General features: G+C 43.1%; 1 protein-coding gene across 1 annotated transcript in view; it reads left to right on the forward strand.

Annotated features, from left to right (window-relative positions):
* The window catches only part of GLE1 (GLE1 RNA export mediator), a 42,297-nt gene extending 28,671 nt beyond the window's left edge, over positions 1-13,626 (forward strand). The window contains exons 8-16 of the mRNA XM_007194571.2: positions 401-513; positions 674-743; positions 5,287-5,429; positions 5,534-5,724; positions 6,206-6,335; positions 7,110-7,214; positions 10,291-10,373; positions 11,165-11,228; positions 12,434-13,626. Coding sequence (XP_007194633.1) covers positions 401-513; positions 674-743; positions 5,287-5,429; positions 5,534-5,724; positions 6,206-6,335; positions 7,110-7,214; positions 10,291-10,373; positions 11,165-11,228; positions 12,434-12,502 — 968 coding nt within the window. The 3' untranslated portion in view covers positions 12,503-13,626. The remainder of the gene's footprint in view (positions 1-400; positions 514-673; positions 744-5,286; positions 5,430-5,533; positions 5,725-6,205; positions 6,336-7,109; positions 7,215-10,290; positions 10,374-11,164; positions 11,229-12,433) is intronic.
* The last annotated feature ends 3,402 nt before the right edge of the window (positions 13,627-17,028 follow it).

Genomic DNA, 17,028 nt, shown 5'->3' on the forward strand with positions numbered 1-17,028 from the left:
ATTTGCCGTGAGGACTTGAAATTCTGTATAATTCTAGTAGATGTATTATTCCAAGTATTGCTGCTACTGAGTATTTTAAATAAGTATGTATAGAATATATGTTTATTGAATGCATAAGAGCATCGATATAGCATAGTGGTTCAGAATGCTGCCTTTGGAGCTAGATCAGTGGGAATCTAGTTTTTGTACTTCCTGACAATGTGACTTTGGCAAGTTACATAACCTTTCCATGACTGTTTTCCTTATCTGTAACATGAAGATAATAATAGAATCTACCTCATAGGATTATTATGACAGTGAAAGCAGTTAATACATATATAAGGTGATTAGAACAGTACCTGGCTCATATTAAATGTTTAATAAATTCTCCTATTATGAAATCCTTTCTTTCATCCCTCAGACCTCCAGGTGAAGGTGCAAGACAGTACAATGCAGTGGTACCAGCAGCTGCAGGAGGCCTCCCGTCAGTGTGTGTTGGCCTTTGAGGGACTGAGCAACAGCAAAGACAGTCAGGTAGGAGGGGTGGGAGTTGGGAATTCTCTGGGCCGCACGGTGCCACCCACAGCCTTGTGTCCCAGAGGAATGTAGCCAGCGTGTCACATTCCCTAACCGTAAGGGCATCTACTCAGCTCTTCAGAACACGGTCTGCCTTCTCACTGCTCTCTTCTGGCAGGCCAAAAAGATCAAGATGGACCTCCAGAAGGCTGCCACCATTCCAGTGAGCCAAATCTCCACCATTGCAGGTTGGTCAGAGGGATTAAGAACACGGCACTTCACTTCATCGTACAAGTATTTTTTGAGATTCCAAATCCACTTATCTGTAAGGTTCCTATAAATAGAATGTGTTTCAACAAATGTTGACCGTTGGATTAGGTATATAAGCTATATGCATATAGCTTACTCTCCTTTGTTTTCTCTCAACATGTAGAAGGTAATCATTATGTGTTTGTTGACACATTTAAAGAAAAATAAGCTATATATTAATAGTAAATTATTGGGGGCTTCCCTGGTGGCGCAGTGGTTAAGAATCTGCCTGCCAATGCAGGGGACATGGGTTCGAGCCCTGGCCAGGGAAGATCCCACATGCCGTGGAGCAGCTAAGCCCGTGCTCCACAACTACTGAGCCTGCGCTCTAGAGCCCGCAAGCCACAACTACTGAGTGCACGTGCCACAACTGCTGAAGCCTGCGTGCCTAGAGCCCGTGCTCCGCAACAAGAGAAGCCACCGCAATGAGAAGCCCGGGCACCGCAACGAAAAGTAGCCCCCGCTTGCCGCAACTAGAGAAAGCCCACGTGCAGCAACGAAGACCCAACACAGCCAAAAATAGAAACAAACAAATTAATTAATTTTTTAAAAAAAAGAAAGAATCCACCTGCCAATGAAGGGGACACAGGTTCAATCCCTGGTCCAGGAAGATCCCACATGCTGCAGAGTAACTAAGCCTGTGCGCCACAACTGCTGAGCCCGCTTGCTGCAACTACTGAAGCCCGCATGCCTAGAGCCCGTGCTCTGCAACAAGAGAAGCCACCGCAATGAGAAGCCCGCGCACCGCAACGAAGAGTAGCCCCCACTTGCTGCAACTAAAGAAAGCCCGCGCGCAGCAATGAAGACCCAAGGCAGCCAAAAAGAAAAAAAAGTGAATTGTTTAGGAAGGCTCTTACCTAAAGTTAGAAGTTATTGCAGAAAGCACCCCTAAGGGAACCTAGGATGTGACTTGTATTCTTTGCTTTTTGTCCTACAACATTAGCTTTTCCAGACTCGAAACCTGCTTGTTAACACTTGAGAACGCTTTCCTTTTCTCTCCAGAGACGTGAGATTCAGAGAGGAAGAACCAGACAGGGGAAAGACCCCTTTTTCTTCTTCTTTAGAAACAGAGGTTCATTTTCACAGAGCTCAGATGTGGAAGCCTCCACAGTACAGACTGTGCTGCCCAGGGGCTGGGGAGCACGTGCAGCGGGCAAACTGCTCTGACTTAGCCTGGGTCCCAGTTCCCTTGAGTAACTTGTGCCCAGAAAGCATAAGCAGTTGCAGTTCCTGCCCTTGAGAGGCTACGTGACCGAACTTCCATATCACGTGGCTGCCTGGAATTCCTTCTGGAACAGGGCAAGGTCTAAATAAGTAAAAACGTATCACTTTCTAGAATTGAAAGTGCCATTTCCTTTGATAGCCAAGGCAACGGGGGCGAGGTTGACTGAACAGCCGTTCCACACCTTCGCTGCTCTCCTCAGGCTCATCCTCAAGCCCTTACCCCTCAGTTGACCGCAGGCAGCCCTGCCTCCTCCTTCATCAGGAAAATCTGAGACGCCAGGTGTGAGATCCTCAGATGCGCCCTCTTGCACCGATACACAGCTGTATTTACCTCTTCGTCTCTTGCTTCAAACGATGCGGTACCCTCCCGGCCCACACTTACCCTTCTGCCTGAGCCTTGAACGAGGCTCGGGAGCCTTATTCTCATCCCCTCCCATCTCCTTCAAGAGAGATCTCTCCTGTTTTCTGCAAAATTACTCCCTTTTACAGGCTCCATTCCCTTTAAACATGCCTGTCACTCACATTCTAAAATCTGTTTCTTTTGATTCTGTGTCTTCTTAGTATTTTCTAATTTTCTTGTTGCCTTTTGGTTAATTTATTTACTTTTGGCTACACTGGGTCTTCGTTGCTGTGTACAGGCTTTCTCTAGTTGCAGCAAGCTATTCTTGGTTGCAGTGCATGGGCTTCTCATTGTGGTGGCTTCTCTTGTTGCGGAGCATGGGCTCTAGGCACGCGGGCTTCAGTAGTTGTGGCTCATGGGCTTAGTTGCTCCGCAGCATGTGGGATCTTCCCGGACCAGGGCTCGAACCTGTGTCCCCTGCATTGGCAGGCAGTTTCTCAACCACTGCACTACCAGGGAAGTCCCCATGTTGCCTTTTGGTACCATTGATTATTCCCTCCATCACCTCTACTCCTCTGGCTTCTGCAGCAGCATTAATTTCCAGCTTCTCCTCCTCCCTCTCTTTCTCCTTTGTGGGTTCCTCAGTCTCCTGCCCCCACATCAGTGGTAAGTGTGTCCTCAGGGATGTGCTTCCACCCCGAAGTTCTTCTCGTTCTAAAGACCCCCCATGGTGTCAGACTTGACCTCTGTGCACATGACACCCAGATCGGTCTCTGGGTCATTCCTTTCCTTTGAGCTTCAGGTTCCCTCTCTCCAGCTACCCGAGGGGCAGCTCTGCCTAGATGTCCCTCAGCTTTGTCAGGTTTAGAACGTTCCGATGTGAACTCATCATCTTCCTCTTGCCTGCCTTTTCTCCTGTTCGCTCTAAGTAATCAATAGCACCTTATCTACTCGGTCACCTTCGTTGAAACCTGCGAGTCATCCCCCTGACTGCTTCCTCTAGTTCATTCTCTATATCTGATTAGACTCTAGTTTTGCCATTCTTCATTTTCCTGCCTATTCCATAACTATGTCCCTTTGTCTCCATCATTATTGTAAGCCCTTTAAGAGCTTACAGCCCAGTCAGACACAAACATTTTCTAGAGTTAGTACCCAGTAAATGTTGAATGACTGAGAGAGAGGTGACCTAATTGCTGCCTCTTTAAAGGTGGGTGTCCATGAGTAGTTAGATTCGGAGCAGAATTTAAAGAAGGATATGGTGCCGGTGTGGCATATGGGATGTGGGAGGCCATATCAGGCATAGGGTTGGGACCTGATTTTCCTAACTGGAGAGCCACAGGGAGAGAGGCCGGCTGGGGATTTGGCCAGTGGAACCCTTTGAAACCGTCAGTCAAGGAATAGTAGGGTATGACTTAGCAGGAAGGTGAGCTGAGTAAATTTGTATGGAAATGTACACATTTTAATATCTCAGTAAGGTTACAGTCTCTGTTTCTGTTTTTCTGGGATTATTAGCCTTGAGATTTCTGCTTAAGCAAAAAAAAAAAAAAAAGAAAGAAAAGAAAAAGAAAGGAAAGAAAAAGTGGGTGGGGTGGGGGGGTTTGTTCTAAAGATAAAGCAGTTTCGGGACTTCCCTGGTGGTCCAGTGGGTAAGACACTGTGCTCCCAATGCTGGGGGACTGGGTTCGATCCCTGGTTGGGGAACTAGATCCCGCATGCATGCCGCAGCTAAGAGTCTGCATGCCGAAACTGAGAAGTCCACACGCCGTAACTAAAAAAAAGATCCTGCGTGCCACAAGGAAGATCCCACGTACAGCAACTAAGACCTGGAGCAGCCTAAATTAATTAATTGATTAATTAATTTTTAAAAAGCAGTTTCACAGGGCTTCCCTGGTGGCGCAGTGGTTGAGAATCTGCCTGCCAATGCAGGGGACACGGGTTCGAGCCCTGGTCTGGGAAGATCCCACATGCCGCGGAGCAACTAAGCCCGTGAGCCACAATTACTGAGCCTGCGCGTCTGGAGCCTGTGCTCCTCAAAGGGAGAGGCCGCGACAGTGAGAGGCCCGCGCACCGCGATGAAGAGTGGCCCCCGCTCGCCACAACTAGAGAAAGCCCTCGCACAGAAACGAAGACCCAACACAGCCAAAAATAAATAAATAAATAAATTTATTTAAAAAAAAAAAGCAGTTTCACAGAACCTATGGCAGGAATGGAGCTGGATCTCAGGAGCCAGAAATTTTAGGACCCTTTTCTCTCTCCTCTTGGCTTCCCTCTGCCCACCTCCATTCTAATTTTGTAGACTGCTGTTCTTTGGTCCACATAGCAGGGGCGACCCCACTGCTTACATGTGTATGTGTCACAGGAGCGGCCACTTCAGGGAATCGACTCTGTCAGCTGGCTGATCAGCTCAGCGTGACTAGTCCTAATCTAACTAGCCCGTGTGGAAGATAGGGCGCACAGGATCTGTAATACAAATGTAGCTTCTGTGTTGCTGAGGATGGAGGAAGGCAGGTCCAAGAGAAGGGGGGAATCACTGTGAGTTGGGGAAGATCCTTTAGAAGGTTTTCCCTAGAGTTGCAAATGACTTCTCTAGGGACATCCGCCACACCCTTGGCATCTGTAACAATTCAACACCTATTTCTATACTACTGTTCATCTCTCGGCTGTGTCAGTTTCAGAATTAGTTCACTCTGCAAATAAGGAATTCCTTCGAAATAGTACCACGCTTTATGTACTTTCTCATCCCCCACAGCATGGATTTGATTGTCATACATTTTCCCGCATCTGTATTTTGGCTTTAGGCTCTGACTTTCTGTAGGGCTGCACAGCTGGGTTTGTATAGAGGATTTGTTACTGCAGTGATGAAAAAAATAGATTGACTGCAGTTGTATCTTTTCACTAACTTTGTCTTTCATACCCAGGCTCAAAGCTGAAGGAGATCTTTGACAAGATCCACAGCTTACTCTCTGGAAAACCCGTTCAGTCTGGTGGGCGCTCTGTGTCCGTCACACTTAACCCACAGGGCCTGGACTTTGTCCAGTACAAACTGGCAGAGAAATTTGTGGTGAGGAACCTTGTTGCCAAAGGTATGGGAAGAAGAGGCTGGTGTACAACCTTTAAACCTTTCTCGAGTATTAACTTAAAATCACCCCCTCTCTGTGCTCCCAGAAACAAGGGGAGGAGGAAGTGGCCTCCCATCATGAAGCAGCATTCCCCATCGCAGTCGTGGCATCCGGGATCTGGGAGCTCCACCCCAAAGTGGGGGACCTCATCCTTGCTCATCTGCACAAGAAGTGTCCTTACTCTGTTCCTTTCTATCCAGCTTTCAAAGAGGGAATGGCTTTGGAAGATTATCAGAGGTGAAGTTGTTTTTCTCCTTACTCACTATCCCTAGAGTGATGAATGAAATAGAAATAGAACTGGGATTTGTTTCCTCTCCTCAGAACATCTCTTATGTACCTTGAACATTCTATCAGAGAATACAGCGTCTTTCGTGCAAACTGGATGGCTTTAGAATACTGGATTTAGAATCCAGGGGTCTTAGAATTTTATCCCTGCTTTGTCTTTTAATAGATTTGCAAAAATGGGGAAATCATTTAATCTCTTTAAACATTTTTTTCATGACTTGTAGATGGGGGTAATGGTATCCATTACCTCCTGGGAATTTACTTCTCAGGGTTTATATGATGCACAGATTTGATAATAGATGTGAGTAGCATGTAAAAATGTATTAATAATAATGCTAAATGTAATAATAATATATTGTTACTTTTAGCCATAAAAAGTAATTGGTCACCCTCACTTTGGCCTTGTCACATTGAATATTTTCTTCCCACATAGGATGCTTGGCTACCAAGTGACGGATTCCAGAGTAGAACAGCAAGACAACTTTCTAAAACGCATGTCTGGGATGATCCGTCTCTACGCTGCCATCATCCAGCTCCGGTGGCCGTATGGAAACCAACAAGAGGTAGTAGAAGCGGCTTAGTATTGATAATGAGAGGTTGGACCAGAGTCCACATTAGTGTATCTTACCTGCAGGAAATATTGACCTTTCAGAGAGGCAGTCCAGTCACATGATAAGTTAAAGACTGTTGCTGCTTCATAGGTACTCTTCAGAGAAGTTGATGTTGATTATTAGGAAACTTTTGGATCATCAGAGTCATTTGTTCAGAGACCAATTGGTGCCTTAGAGGCCATCTAGGTCACATACCTTACTTCACAGATGGACAGACGGAGGCTTAGCAAGCTGTTGTGATACACACTTGTCAATGACAGAGCCACGGCTGGGGGCCAGGGCTTTGACCTCCCAGCCCAGTCCTTTTTTCAAGGAATGGAGATTAGAGGGTTGGAGAAGTTGATGGACTTGGAAACCTAAAGAGAAAGGAATATAGGTTGATTGAATCCAAGAAGTTTTTATTGTGCATCTGCTATGTCCCAGGTTCTGTGCTAAAGATACCAAGAATAATAAATAAAATGTCTATGAGCGTAACTGTGGAATCCCTGAAACTGAAGCTGACAGCCATGTGTTGAAGGGATGCTGTGAAGAATGTGTGGGTACCAATATATGCAGTATTTAAAAACAGAATTTGTTTGGCTTGTGTTGTTTCTGCCCTGTGGCATGTGCTTAGGTTAGATGATCTGGGGGTTCATGTCCTGTTGGTAATGGCTGGATGATAATGGTGGAAATTTAGATCTCTGCATAAAATGAGATTAAACAGTGACCAAGCCTCTCTCCTCCCAGATTCACCCTCATGGCTTAAATCATGGCTGGCGCTGGTTGGCACAGATCTTAAACATGGAGCCCCTGTCAGATGTGACAGCCACCCTCCTCTTTGATTTCCTGGAGGTACGTAATACAGTTATCACACGAGAGAGAGCCAGTGGTTGAAGCAGCCTTGGGCCACTGTGTGACGTGACTGGGAAAGGAATATGGAGATAGAGACTAATGGGAATTTCCTGGCGGTCCAGTGGTTAGGACTCTGCGCTTTTGCTGCGAAGGCGCAGGTTCAATCCCTGGTCAGGGAACTAAGATCCCACATGCCGCATAGCCAAAAAATTTAAAAAATACATAAATATATATACAACAAAAGATACTCTTTTTACCTTTATCACTTAGGAAATTACAAGGATTTTAGGAGCTAAAAAAAAAGAAATAGAGACTAATGGTGGACAGCATTAGGGTCCAGTGTCATAAATTTTTTCCTGATCCCCAAGACAAACCAAGCTTTTGATTTTTCTTCCCAGTGTACTTTCCTTCTCTGTGTGGTTGTCTTCTCGTTCTAAAGAACAGAAAACTGTACATCCCAGTACAAGTGAAAAGGAATTTGTTTTAGGGATATAGAAGTGACTCACTCCAGAATCAAGGGTAAGATGTGCGGTTGAATCTCATCAGGGCCTGGAACCAGGAACTGGAATGTCACCAGGTAGCAAGGCAGCCTCCCTCTGGGACCACGTGGTCTTTCATGTCTGCTCTTCCTGCAGGTTGCCTCCTTCTTGCTCTATAAGCCAACTTTCTGAAGTTTTCTGTGCATAGTGGAGAAGATGCCATCCTGGGCTATATCCCTCAGCCTCAGTGTGGTCACCCAGTGTAATGGGACTAATGTCCCACCATTGTGATTGCTAATTCCCAGGAAAGAAAATATGATTAACCAGCGTGGGTCAGGCACCAGTCTCATCTAGAAGGCTCCGTATAGTCCTAACTGCCTATTAGGGACCCACTATAGGGAAAGGGTAAGGGTTTCTGTGTAAAGGAGACAGTTCTTAAAGAATAAAGGCTTGGGGCACATGCCATAACAAATCTGGGACCATTTGGCCTATAACGCCAACAGTTTCTAGTCACCTTAAAGCTCCTGAAGTCACAATATGGGAAGTATGTCATACCTTTAGAATCAATAGTAAAGTTTTTTTTTGTTTGGTTGGGTTTTTTTTTTTTTTTTTTTTTCCATAAGCATCCAGAATCAAGGCAAGGTAACATAGATTTTACTTCTCTTTTATTTATTTATTTATTTATTTATTTATTTATTTATTTATTTATTTATTATCTATGGCTGTGCTGGGTCCTCGCCTCTGTGCGAGGGCCCTCTCCAGTTGTGGCAAGTGGGGGCCACCCGTCATCACGGTGCGCAGGCCTCTCACTATCGCGGCCTCTCTTGTTGCGGAGCACAGGCTCCAGACGCGCAGGCTCAGCAATTGTGGCTCACGGGCCCAGTTGCTCCGCGGCATGTGGGATCCCCCCAGACCAGGGCTCGAACCCGTGTCCCCTGCATCGGCAGGCAGACTCTCAACCACTGCGCCACCAGGGAAGCCCAGGTTGGGTTTTTTTGAACTTTATTTTATTTATTTTTTATACAGCAGGTTCTTATTAGTTATCCATTTTATACATATTAGTGTATATATGTCAATCCCAATCTCCCAATTCATACCACCACCACCATCCGCAGCCACTTGCCCCCCTTGGTGTCCATATGTTTGTTCTCTACATCTGTGTCTCTATTTCTGCCCTGCAGACAGGTTCACCTGTACCGTTTTTCTAGGTTCCACATATATGCGTTAATATACGATATTTGTTTTTCTCTTTCTGCCTTACTTCACTCTGTATGACAGTCTCTAGATCCATCCACGTCTCTACAAATGACCCAATTTCGTTCCTTTTTATGGCTGAGTAATATTCCATTGTATATATGTGCCACATCTTCTTTATCCATTCATCTGTCGATGGGCATTTAGGTTGCTTCCATGACCTGGCTATTGTAAATAGTGCTGCAATGAACATTGGGGTGCATGTGTCTTTTTGAATTATGGTTTTCTCTGGGTATATGCCCAGTAGTGGGATTGCTGGGTCATATGGTAATTCTGTTTTTATTTTTTTAAGGAACCTTCATACTGTTCTCCATAGTGGCTGTATCAATTTACATTCCCACCAACAGTGCAAGAGGGTTCCCTTTTCTCCACACCCTCTCCTGCATTTGTTGTTTGTAGATTTTCTGATGATGCCCATTCTAACTGGTGTGAGGTGATACCTCATTGTAGTTTTGATTTGCATTTCTCTAATAATTAGTGGCGTTGAGCAGCTTTTCATGTGCTTCTTGACCATCTGTATGTCTTCTTTGGAGAAATGTCTATTTAGGTCTTCTGTCCATTTTTGGATTGGGTTGTTTGTTTTTTTAGTATTGAGCTGCATGAGCTGTTTATATATTTGGGAGATTAATCCTTTGTCCATTGATTCGTTTGCAAATATTTTCTCCCATTCTGAGGGTTGTCTTTTCATCTTGTTTGTAGTTTTCTTTGCTTTACAAAAGCTTTTAAGTTTCATTGGGTTCCATTTGTTTATTTTTGTTTTTATTTCCGTTACTGTAGGAGGTGGATCAAAAAAGATCTTGCTCTGATTTATGTCAAAGAGTGTTCTTCCTATGTTTTCCTTTAAGAGTTTTATAGTGTCTGGTCTTACATTTAGGTCTAGAATCCATTTTGAGTTTATTTTTGTGTATGGTGTTAGGGAGTGTTCTAATTTCATTCTTTTACATATAGCTGTCCAATTTTCCCAGCACCACTTATTGAAGAGACTGTCTTTTCTCCATTGTATATCCTTGCCTCCTTTGTCATAGATTAGTTGACCATAGGTACGTGGATTTATCTCTGGGCTTTCTATCCTGTTCCATAGAATCAATAGTAAGTTAAGTTTGATTCACTTTTTCTGAAACACCTGGCTACCTGGCAGTCTGGTTAAATGGAGGTATTACCATATATGAGAAATGCTTCAGAAGAAAGCTGGATTTTAATTCCCTTGCTTAGCTGGCTAAGTGGCATTGTGGTTGAAATTCTTTATAGGAACAAAAGGCAAAGGTCTGATTGTCCTTTATGGATCTCTCATATGAGTGTGAATTTTCATTCTCTGCTCTGACGGTGCCCACCTTCCTCTCTAGGTGTGTGGGAATGCCCTCATGAAGCAGTACCAGCTCCAGTTCTGGAAGATGATACTTCTCATCAAAGAGGACTACTTCCCCAGGTATTAGACTTGTTGAGTAGACACCAGGGGATTTGGTAGGTGAAAACTTACGACGTCAGATACCGTGGCTGCTGTTACATGCTGTTTCTGACTCAGTTAAGCACCTGTGTTACATGTAACATCTGCTCCCATCCTTCTCCTCTTTGTTATTTGAATAAACGCTTCTGAAGTCTCTCTTAAATATTGTTGACTAAATAAAAAAAACAAATTAGGAAGATCTTGGATTCAGATACCTGACATTTTTTAAACTCTCTTCTTTTCTAAACTCCCCCAGATAATCTGGGATGGTGCTTACATGCAGTCATGAATGAAACCAAGGAGGCAAACCCCCTCAGTAAATCAGTTGGTGAAACTGATTGGTCAGCCAGTTTGCTTGACTCTGTTGTGGCATTCACCTTCAAGGACCCTTCTCATTCCTCTCAACTCACTGGCCTTTCAAAGTGGGGAAAGGCATTGGCAGCGCCCATCCCACCTGGTCACAAAGACCTTGGAAAGGAACAGTGTTCTCTTCTCCTTCATCCACTTACTTGAAAAAAATGTTGAGGGACTTCCCTGGCGGTCCAGTGGTTAAGACTCTGTGCTTCCACTGCAGGGGGCATGAAAAAAGAAAAAAGAAAAGAAAAGAAAAAAATGTTGAGACCATTTAGTAGAGCGACAGCATCCAGTTTAGAAGACATGTCTGTGAGTCGTTTGATCTGCACCTTCCTCCAGATCAGCAGGTCTCTTAACTCCTCCAAAAGATAAGTGTGAGTCATAGGTGTGACTCACCTGTCTTCTTTCTCTCCCTGTAGGATTGAAGCCATCACCAGCTCAGGACAGATGGGTTCCTTCATACGCCTCAAGCAGTTCTTGGAGGTAAGATGCCCTTAGACCAGCACGTCCCAGACTGTTGACCTCCAGTGCACCTGTGTCCGACGTGTCTTGCACATCCAGACTCTGACTGCGGTCTCTTCCTCTTTGATTTTTCCGAACCCTACTTTTTTGTCCATCAACCCCTCTTCACCTTAAGGGCTGCCATTTCATCGTCTTCCTACACGTCGTTGTCCATACTGCCCGTGGGGAAAAGCTCTCCTAAGAGACGAATAAAATATATGTAATGAATCTTACCTCACTGATACACTTTTTGCATGTTGGCCAAGGTTCTTTTCTCAGTCTCAGGTCTAGGGGACAGGTAGGTGTGGTCACTTTTCTCCACGAGAACAGACTGCAGTTTGAGCCAGACTCCTCTCCTTTTTCCAAGTGCCAAAAAACTTTAAGAGGTGAATTTTGACAGATCATTGAGAACTCTGTGGTACGTCTGCCAAGACAGCCAACTGACTTCCAGTTTCCAGTAGCCCAGTTGGGGAAATTGCAGTAGTGAAAGGTGAGGCCAGGCTGTGGGAGATGAGAGTGGGACGGACATTAACAATACCCTGGCATTTGTCCTCCGCTGCAATTCATGCAGAAGGAGAAGTCTTATAGAAAACCTTTTTTTTTTTTTCCAATTAATTTTTATTGGAGTATAGTTGATTTACAATGTTGTGTTAGTTTCTGCTGTATAGCACAGTGAATCAGTTATACATAAACATATATCCACTCTCTTTTAGACTCTTTTCCCATATACGTCACTGCAGAGTATTGAGTAGTTTCCTGTGCTATATAGTAGGTTCTTATTATCTATTTTATATAGTGTGTATATGTCAGTCCCAATCAACCAATTTATCCCTCCCCCCACCTCATAACCATAAGTTTGTTTTCTACATCTGTGACTCTATTTCTGGTTTGTAAAGAAGTTCATTTGTACTATTTTTTTAGATTCCACATATAAGCGATATTACATGATATTTGTCTTTCTCTGACTTACTTCACTCAGTATGACAATCTCTAGGTCCATCCACATCGCTGCAAATGGCATTATTTTGGGTTTTTTTATAGCTGAGTAATATTCCATTGGCTATATATGTACTACATCCATAGGACTTACTTCCACTTGCTGTCCCTCAAAGTTTCTTCCAAACTTTAAGTGTTGGAAGCAGTGTTATCAGAGAATCATTCTGTTTTCTTTGTCTTTCCCTGACCAGAAATGTTTGCAGCGCAAGGAGATTCCTCTCCCCAAGGGCTTTCTGACTTCCTCCTTCTGGCGTTCCTGATGTTACTCCATCACCCACCATCACCATTTTGTTGCAAAGGGACAATAATAAAGCAACTGAAGACAGCTGTATTTGGGAGAAGTCATGTCAATATGTGTTTTGTGTATTTGTATCTTGTGACTAGGAGAGCAGATTTTCATGGGTCACAAATCTAAGAGGTCCTTTAGTAGATATGATGACTCCTTAAAGGGGTCCGCATGACAGAGTAAGCAGAATTGACCTTTCTCATTTTTGCAAAAAATTTGAAAACAAAATTAGGAGAAGAGTTTAGCACTTGATCTCACCCTTGATTTCCTTTGTCTCTAGTATCTTTCAGAAGGTAGGTTAATACCTTGACCATTTCACTCTGAGCTGAAGTGGTTTTCCCTCCACCACCACACCCCAGCCCCTCCCCACATGCTGTCCCCGTTCAGAATAATTCCCAGGAGGAGCAAAGACTCAAGGTCACCTTTAAAGTAGCAGTTAATAAATGAGGCCCAAACCCTCACATGCAGGACTGGGTTATGTTTGTTTTGCCTTAGTCAGCTTGTGAAGTAATTATAAATTCAGAAGAAATGCCTGGTGTAGACATGGGCTAAGTCAGTCCCAAATTGCATCGGAGGTAGCTTAGTGTCTGGGATTAGGACTGTTAACACATGTTATATTGAACCAGGAAGCACTGTTTGTCCTCTTACTTTGGAATTTGGTTCCTGGATGACTCAGGATGCATGAACCAAACTTTGTTTTTCAATTTGAATTAAGATGGGCTGAGATGGAGCTTGCAACATTGTACATGAGCTGAGCATCCATAAGCAATGAATCAGGGGTTTAATAAAGATGTTGGGGAAGAATTGAGAACTGCCTTATAATTTTTTTTACATGTTCTGAGTAATGAATGATGATAGATTTGCCTGACTAAAGCCACTACAAAAATCCAGAGTCTGGCTGTTCAGAGAAGAGTTGAGATTTGCTTTATGGAAAGACTCATTCTCTTGGATCTATTCCTCTGTAGTAAATGTTGTATGTGGGGTTGTGTTTGTTGTGGAGGATTCCCTGGTAATCTTGAGTCGCTCGAAGCAACCCATTCTGTGAATTATTGACTGTAGTGCCAAAAGATAAGTAATAAAGCTTGATTTTTAAAAACCCCTTGCTGGTATCTAGTCGGTTCAGTATGATCAACTTCCTGTACCTGGAGCTGTGTAAATCATAAGGGGCATGGTGGTGCCCGAGTCTAGGTATAGAGTGGTATGTTTTTCCCTTTTTTGTCTTCTTGACCTTCACCTTGGGAAAGCTGCTTTTTTTCTGTCATTTCTTTTGTGGAATTATATACCAATAACTGACCCTGTTTTATCTAGCAGATGGGAAAGAATTAAAGTCTTTTGATGTGGACACAATGGAATGAACACTGGGGAAGGAGTCTAGAGACTTGGGTTCAATTCACTTTTTTTAAAAATTTTTTTCACATCTTTATTGGAATATAAGTGCTTTACAATGTTGTGTTAGTTTTTGCTGTACAATAAAGTGAATCAGCTATATGTATACATATATCCCATATCTCCTCCCTCTTGCATCTTCCTTCCACCCTCCCTATCCCATCCCTCTAGGTCGTCACAAAGCATCGAGTTGATCTCCTTGTGCTATGCAGCAGCTTCCCACTAGCCATCCATTTTACCTTTGGTACTGTATATACGTCAGTGCTACTCTCTGACTTCATCCCAGCTTCCCCTTCCCCCGCTGCCCCCATGCCCTCAAGTCCGTTCTCTACGTCTGCGTCTTTATTCCTGCCCTGCCACTAGGTTCATCACTTCCACTTTTTTAAATTCCATATATATGTGTTAGCATACAGTATTTGTTTTTCTCTTTCTGACTTACTTCACTCTGTATGACAGATTCTAGGTCCATCCACCTCACTACAAATAACTCAATTTTCTTCCTTTTTATGGCTGAGTAATATTGCATTGTATATATGCGCTACATCTTCTTTATCCATTCATCTGTTGGTGGACATTTAGGTTGCTTCCATGTCCTGGCTTTTGTAAATAGTGCTGCAGTGAACATTGTGGTACATGACTCTTTTTAAATTATGGTTTTCTCAGGGTATATGCCCAGTAGTGGGATTGCTGGGTCATATGGTAGTTCTATTTTAGTTTTTTAAGGAACCTCCATACTGTTCTCCATAGTGGCTGTATCAATTTACATTCCCACCAACAGTGCAGGAAGGTTCCCTTTTCTCCACACCCTCTCCAGCATTTATTGTTCCTAAATTTTTTGAGATGGCCATTCTGCCCAATGTGAGTTAATACCTCATTGTGGTTTTGATTTGCATTTCTCAGTAATTAGTGATGTTGAGCATCTTTGCATGTATTTGTTGGCCATCTGTATATCTTCTTTGGAGAAATGTCTATTTAGGTCTTCCGCCCATTTTTGGATTGGGTTGTTTGTTTTTTGTTGTTGTTGAGCTTTATGAGTGCTTATATATTTTGGAGATTAATCCTTTGTCTGTTGATTCGTTTGCAAATATTTTCTCCCATTCTGAGGGTTGTCTTTTCATCTTGTTTATGGTTTCCTTTGCTGTGCAAAAGCTTTTAAGTTTCATTATGTCCCATTTGTTTATTTTTGTTTTTATTTCCATTTCTCTAGGAGATGGGTCAAAAAGGATCTTGCTGTGATTTATGTCATAGAGTGTTCTTCCTGTGTTTTCCTCTAAGAGTTTTATAGTGTCTGGCCTTTACATTTAGGTCTTTAATCCATTTTGAGTTTATTTTTGTGTGTGGTGTTAGGGTGTGTTCTAATTTCATTCTTTTACATGTAGCTGTCCATTTTTCCCAGCACCGCTTATTGAAGAGGCTGTCTTTTCTCCATTGTATTTTCTTGCCTCCTTTGTCAAAGATAAGGTGACCATATGTGCGTGGGTTTATCTCTGGGCTTTCTGTCCTGTTCCATTGATCTATATTTCTGTTTTTGTGCCAGTACCATATTGTCTTGATTACTGTAGCTTTGTAGTATAGTCTGAAGTCCAGGAGCCTGATTCCTCCAGCTCCATTTTTCTTTCTTAAGATTGCTTTGGCTATTCAGGGTCTTTTGTGTTTCCATACAAATTGTAAAATTTCTTGTTCTAATTCTGTGAAAAATGCCATTGGTAATTTGATAGGGATTGCATTGAACCTGTAGATTGCCTTGGGTAGTATAGTCATATTCACAATATTGATTCTTCTAATCCAGGAGCATGGTATATGTCTCCATCTGTTCATGTTATCTTTGATTTCTTTCATCAGTGTTTTATAGTTCTCTAAGTACAGGTCTTTTGCCTCCTTAGGTAGGTTTATTCCTAGATATTTTATTCTTTTTGTTGCGATGGTAAATGGGATTGTTTCCTTAATTTCTCTTTCTTATCTTTCATTGTTAGTGTATAGGAATGCCAGAGATTTCTGTGCATTAGTTTTGTATCCTGCAACCTTACCAAATTCATTGATTAGTTCTACTAGTTTTCTGGTGGCATCTTTCAGATTTTCAATTCACTTTTAGGTTTGTGACCTTGAGTGGGTCATCCACTCTCTGAACCTCAGTATCCCCACCTGCGAAACACAAGAATTGGACCAGTCACCAGATGAGTAGTTTTCAAATTGTGCTCAGTAGCAGTGCCTTAGGGCAGAGCTTCCCTGCTGTGTGTCATAGCCCACTGATCTCTGTAGCCCATGGGGCCCGTGGCCATTTGCACTTCCTCTCTCTACCTGTGCTTTACAAATGGCATTTTCTGTGCATCATGACGGAACAACTTGGGAAGCACTGACTTCAGGGTGTTGAGTGTATGGGGCTCAGCTGTATAGTCAGTCAGCATATGGAGGCTTTGTGCAAATTTTTAAAAGCCTTCCCTTCCTACTACTGCCATCTGCTGGAAAGCTGTTCTATTAGTAATTATGAAAATGGAACCAGGAGGTGAGCACTGCCTCTTACTGGAGTTAAGCAGCTCACATTTGCACAGCCTTTAATAGGACTAATGGGCCTGCATGGAACGCTGGGATTCTCTCTGCCACAGCCTTTTTGCTTTATGTGCTGTATATATTGGAGTTCTTTGTAAGATTATATATGGGAAAGTTCTGCCAAAAATGAAATATAAAAAAATCACTGGACAAGATGATCTCTAAGGTCTCCTCCACTTTGAATTTGTACCACTCCATAGCAAACACCTCTTAGAATATTTGAATCTTCTTTCTCTAGACATGTTTAACAAGTGTTGCACATGTCATTTAATGCTTGGTATTCCTATTGGGTTCTTGATGGTAAACCAAGAAAGGAGAGCATCAGGGAGGCCAGGTTTTCGATACTCACGGATAGCGTTGCCTCCAGAGGTAGAGATTGCTGGCCGATAGTGGTGACTCCTGGTGGTTACTAGCGTCAGATTTCTAAGAGTAGAATACCAAGGACTGCATCTGTCTTTAAATTCAAGCACTCACTTGCCTGCTTGCCTCCTTTCAAGTTTGACCTCATTTCTTAGGCTGAGTGCCCATATTTTTGTCTTATCATTGTCCTACATCATTTATTTATTT

This window comes from Balaenoptera acutorostrata, chromosome 6 (assembly GCF_949987535.1).
Source record: "Balaenoptera acutorostrata chromosome 6, mBalAcu1.1, whole genome shotgun sequence".
Classification (NCBI taxonomy): Eukaryota; Metazoa; Chordata; class Mammalia; order Artiodactyla; family Balaenopteridae; genus Balaenoptera; species Balaenoptera acutorostrata.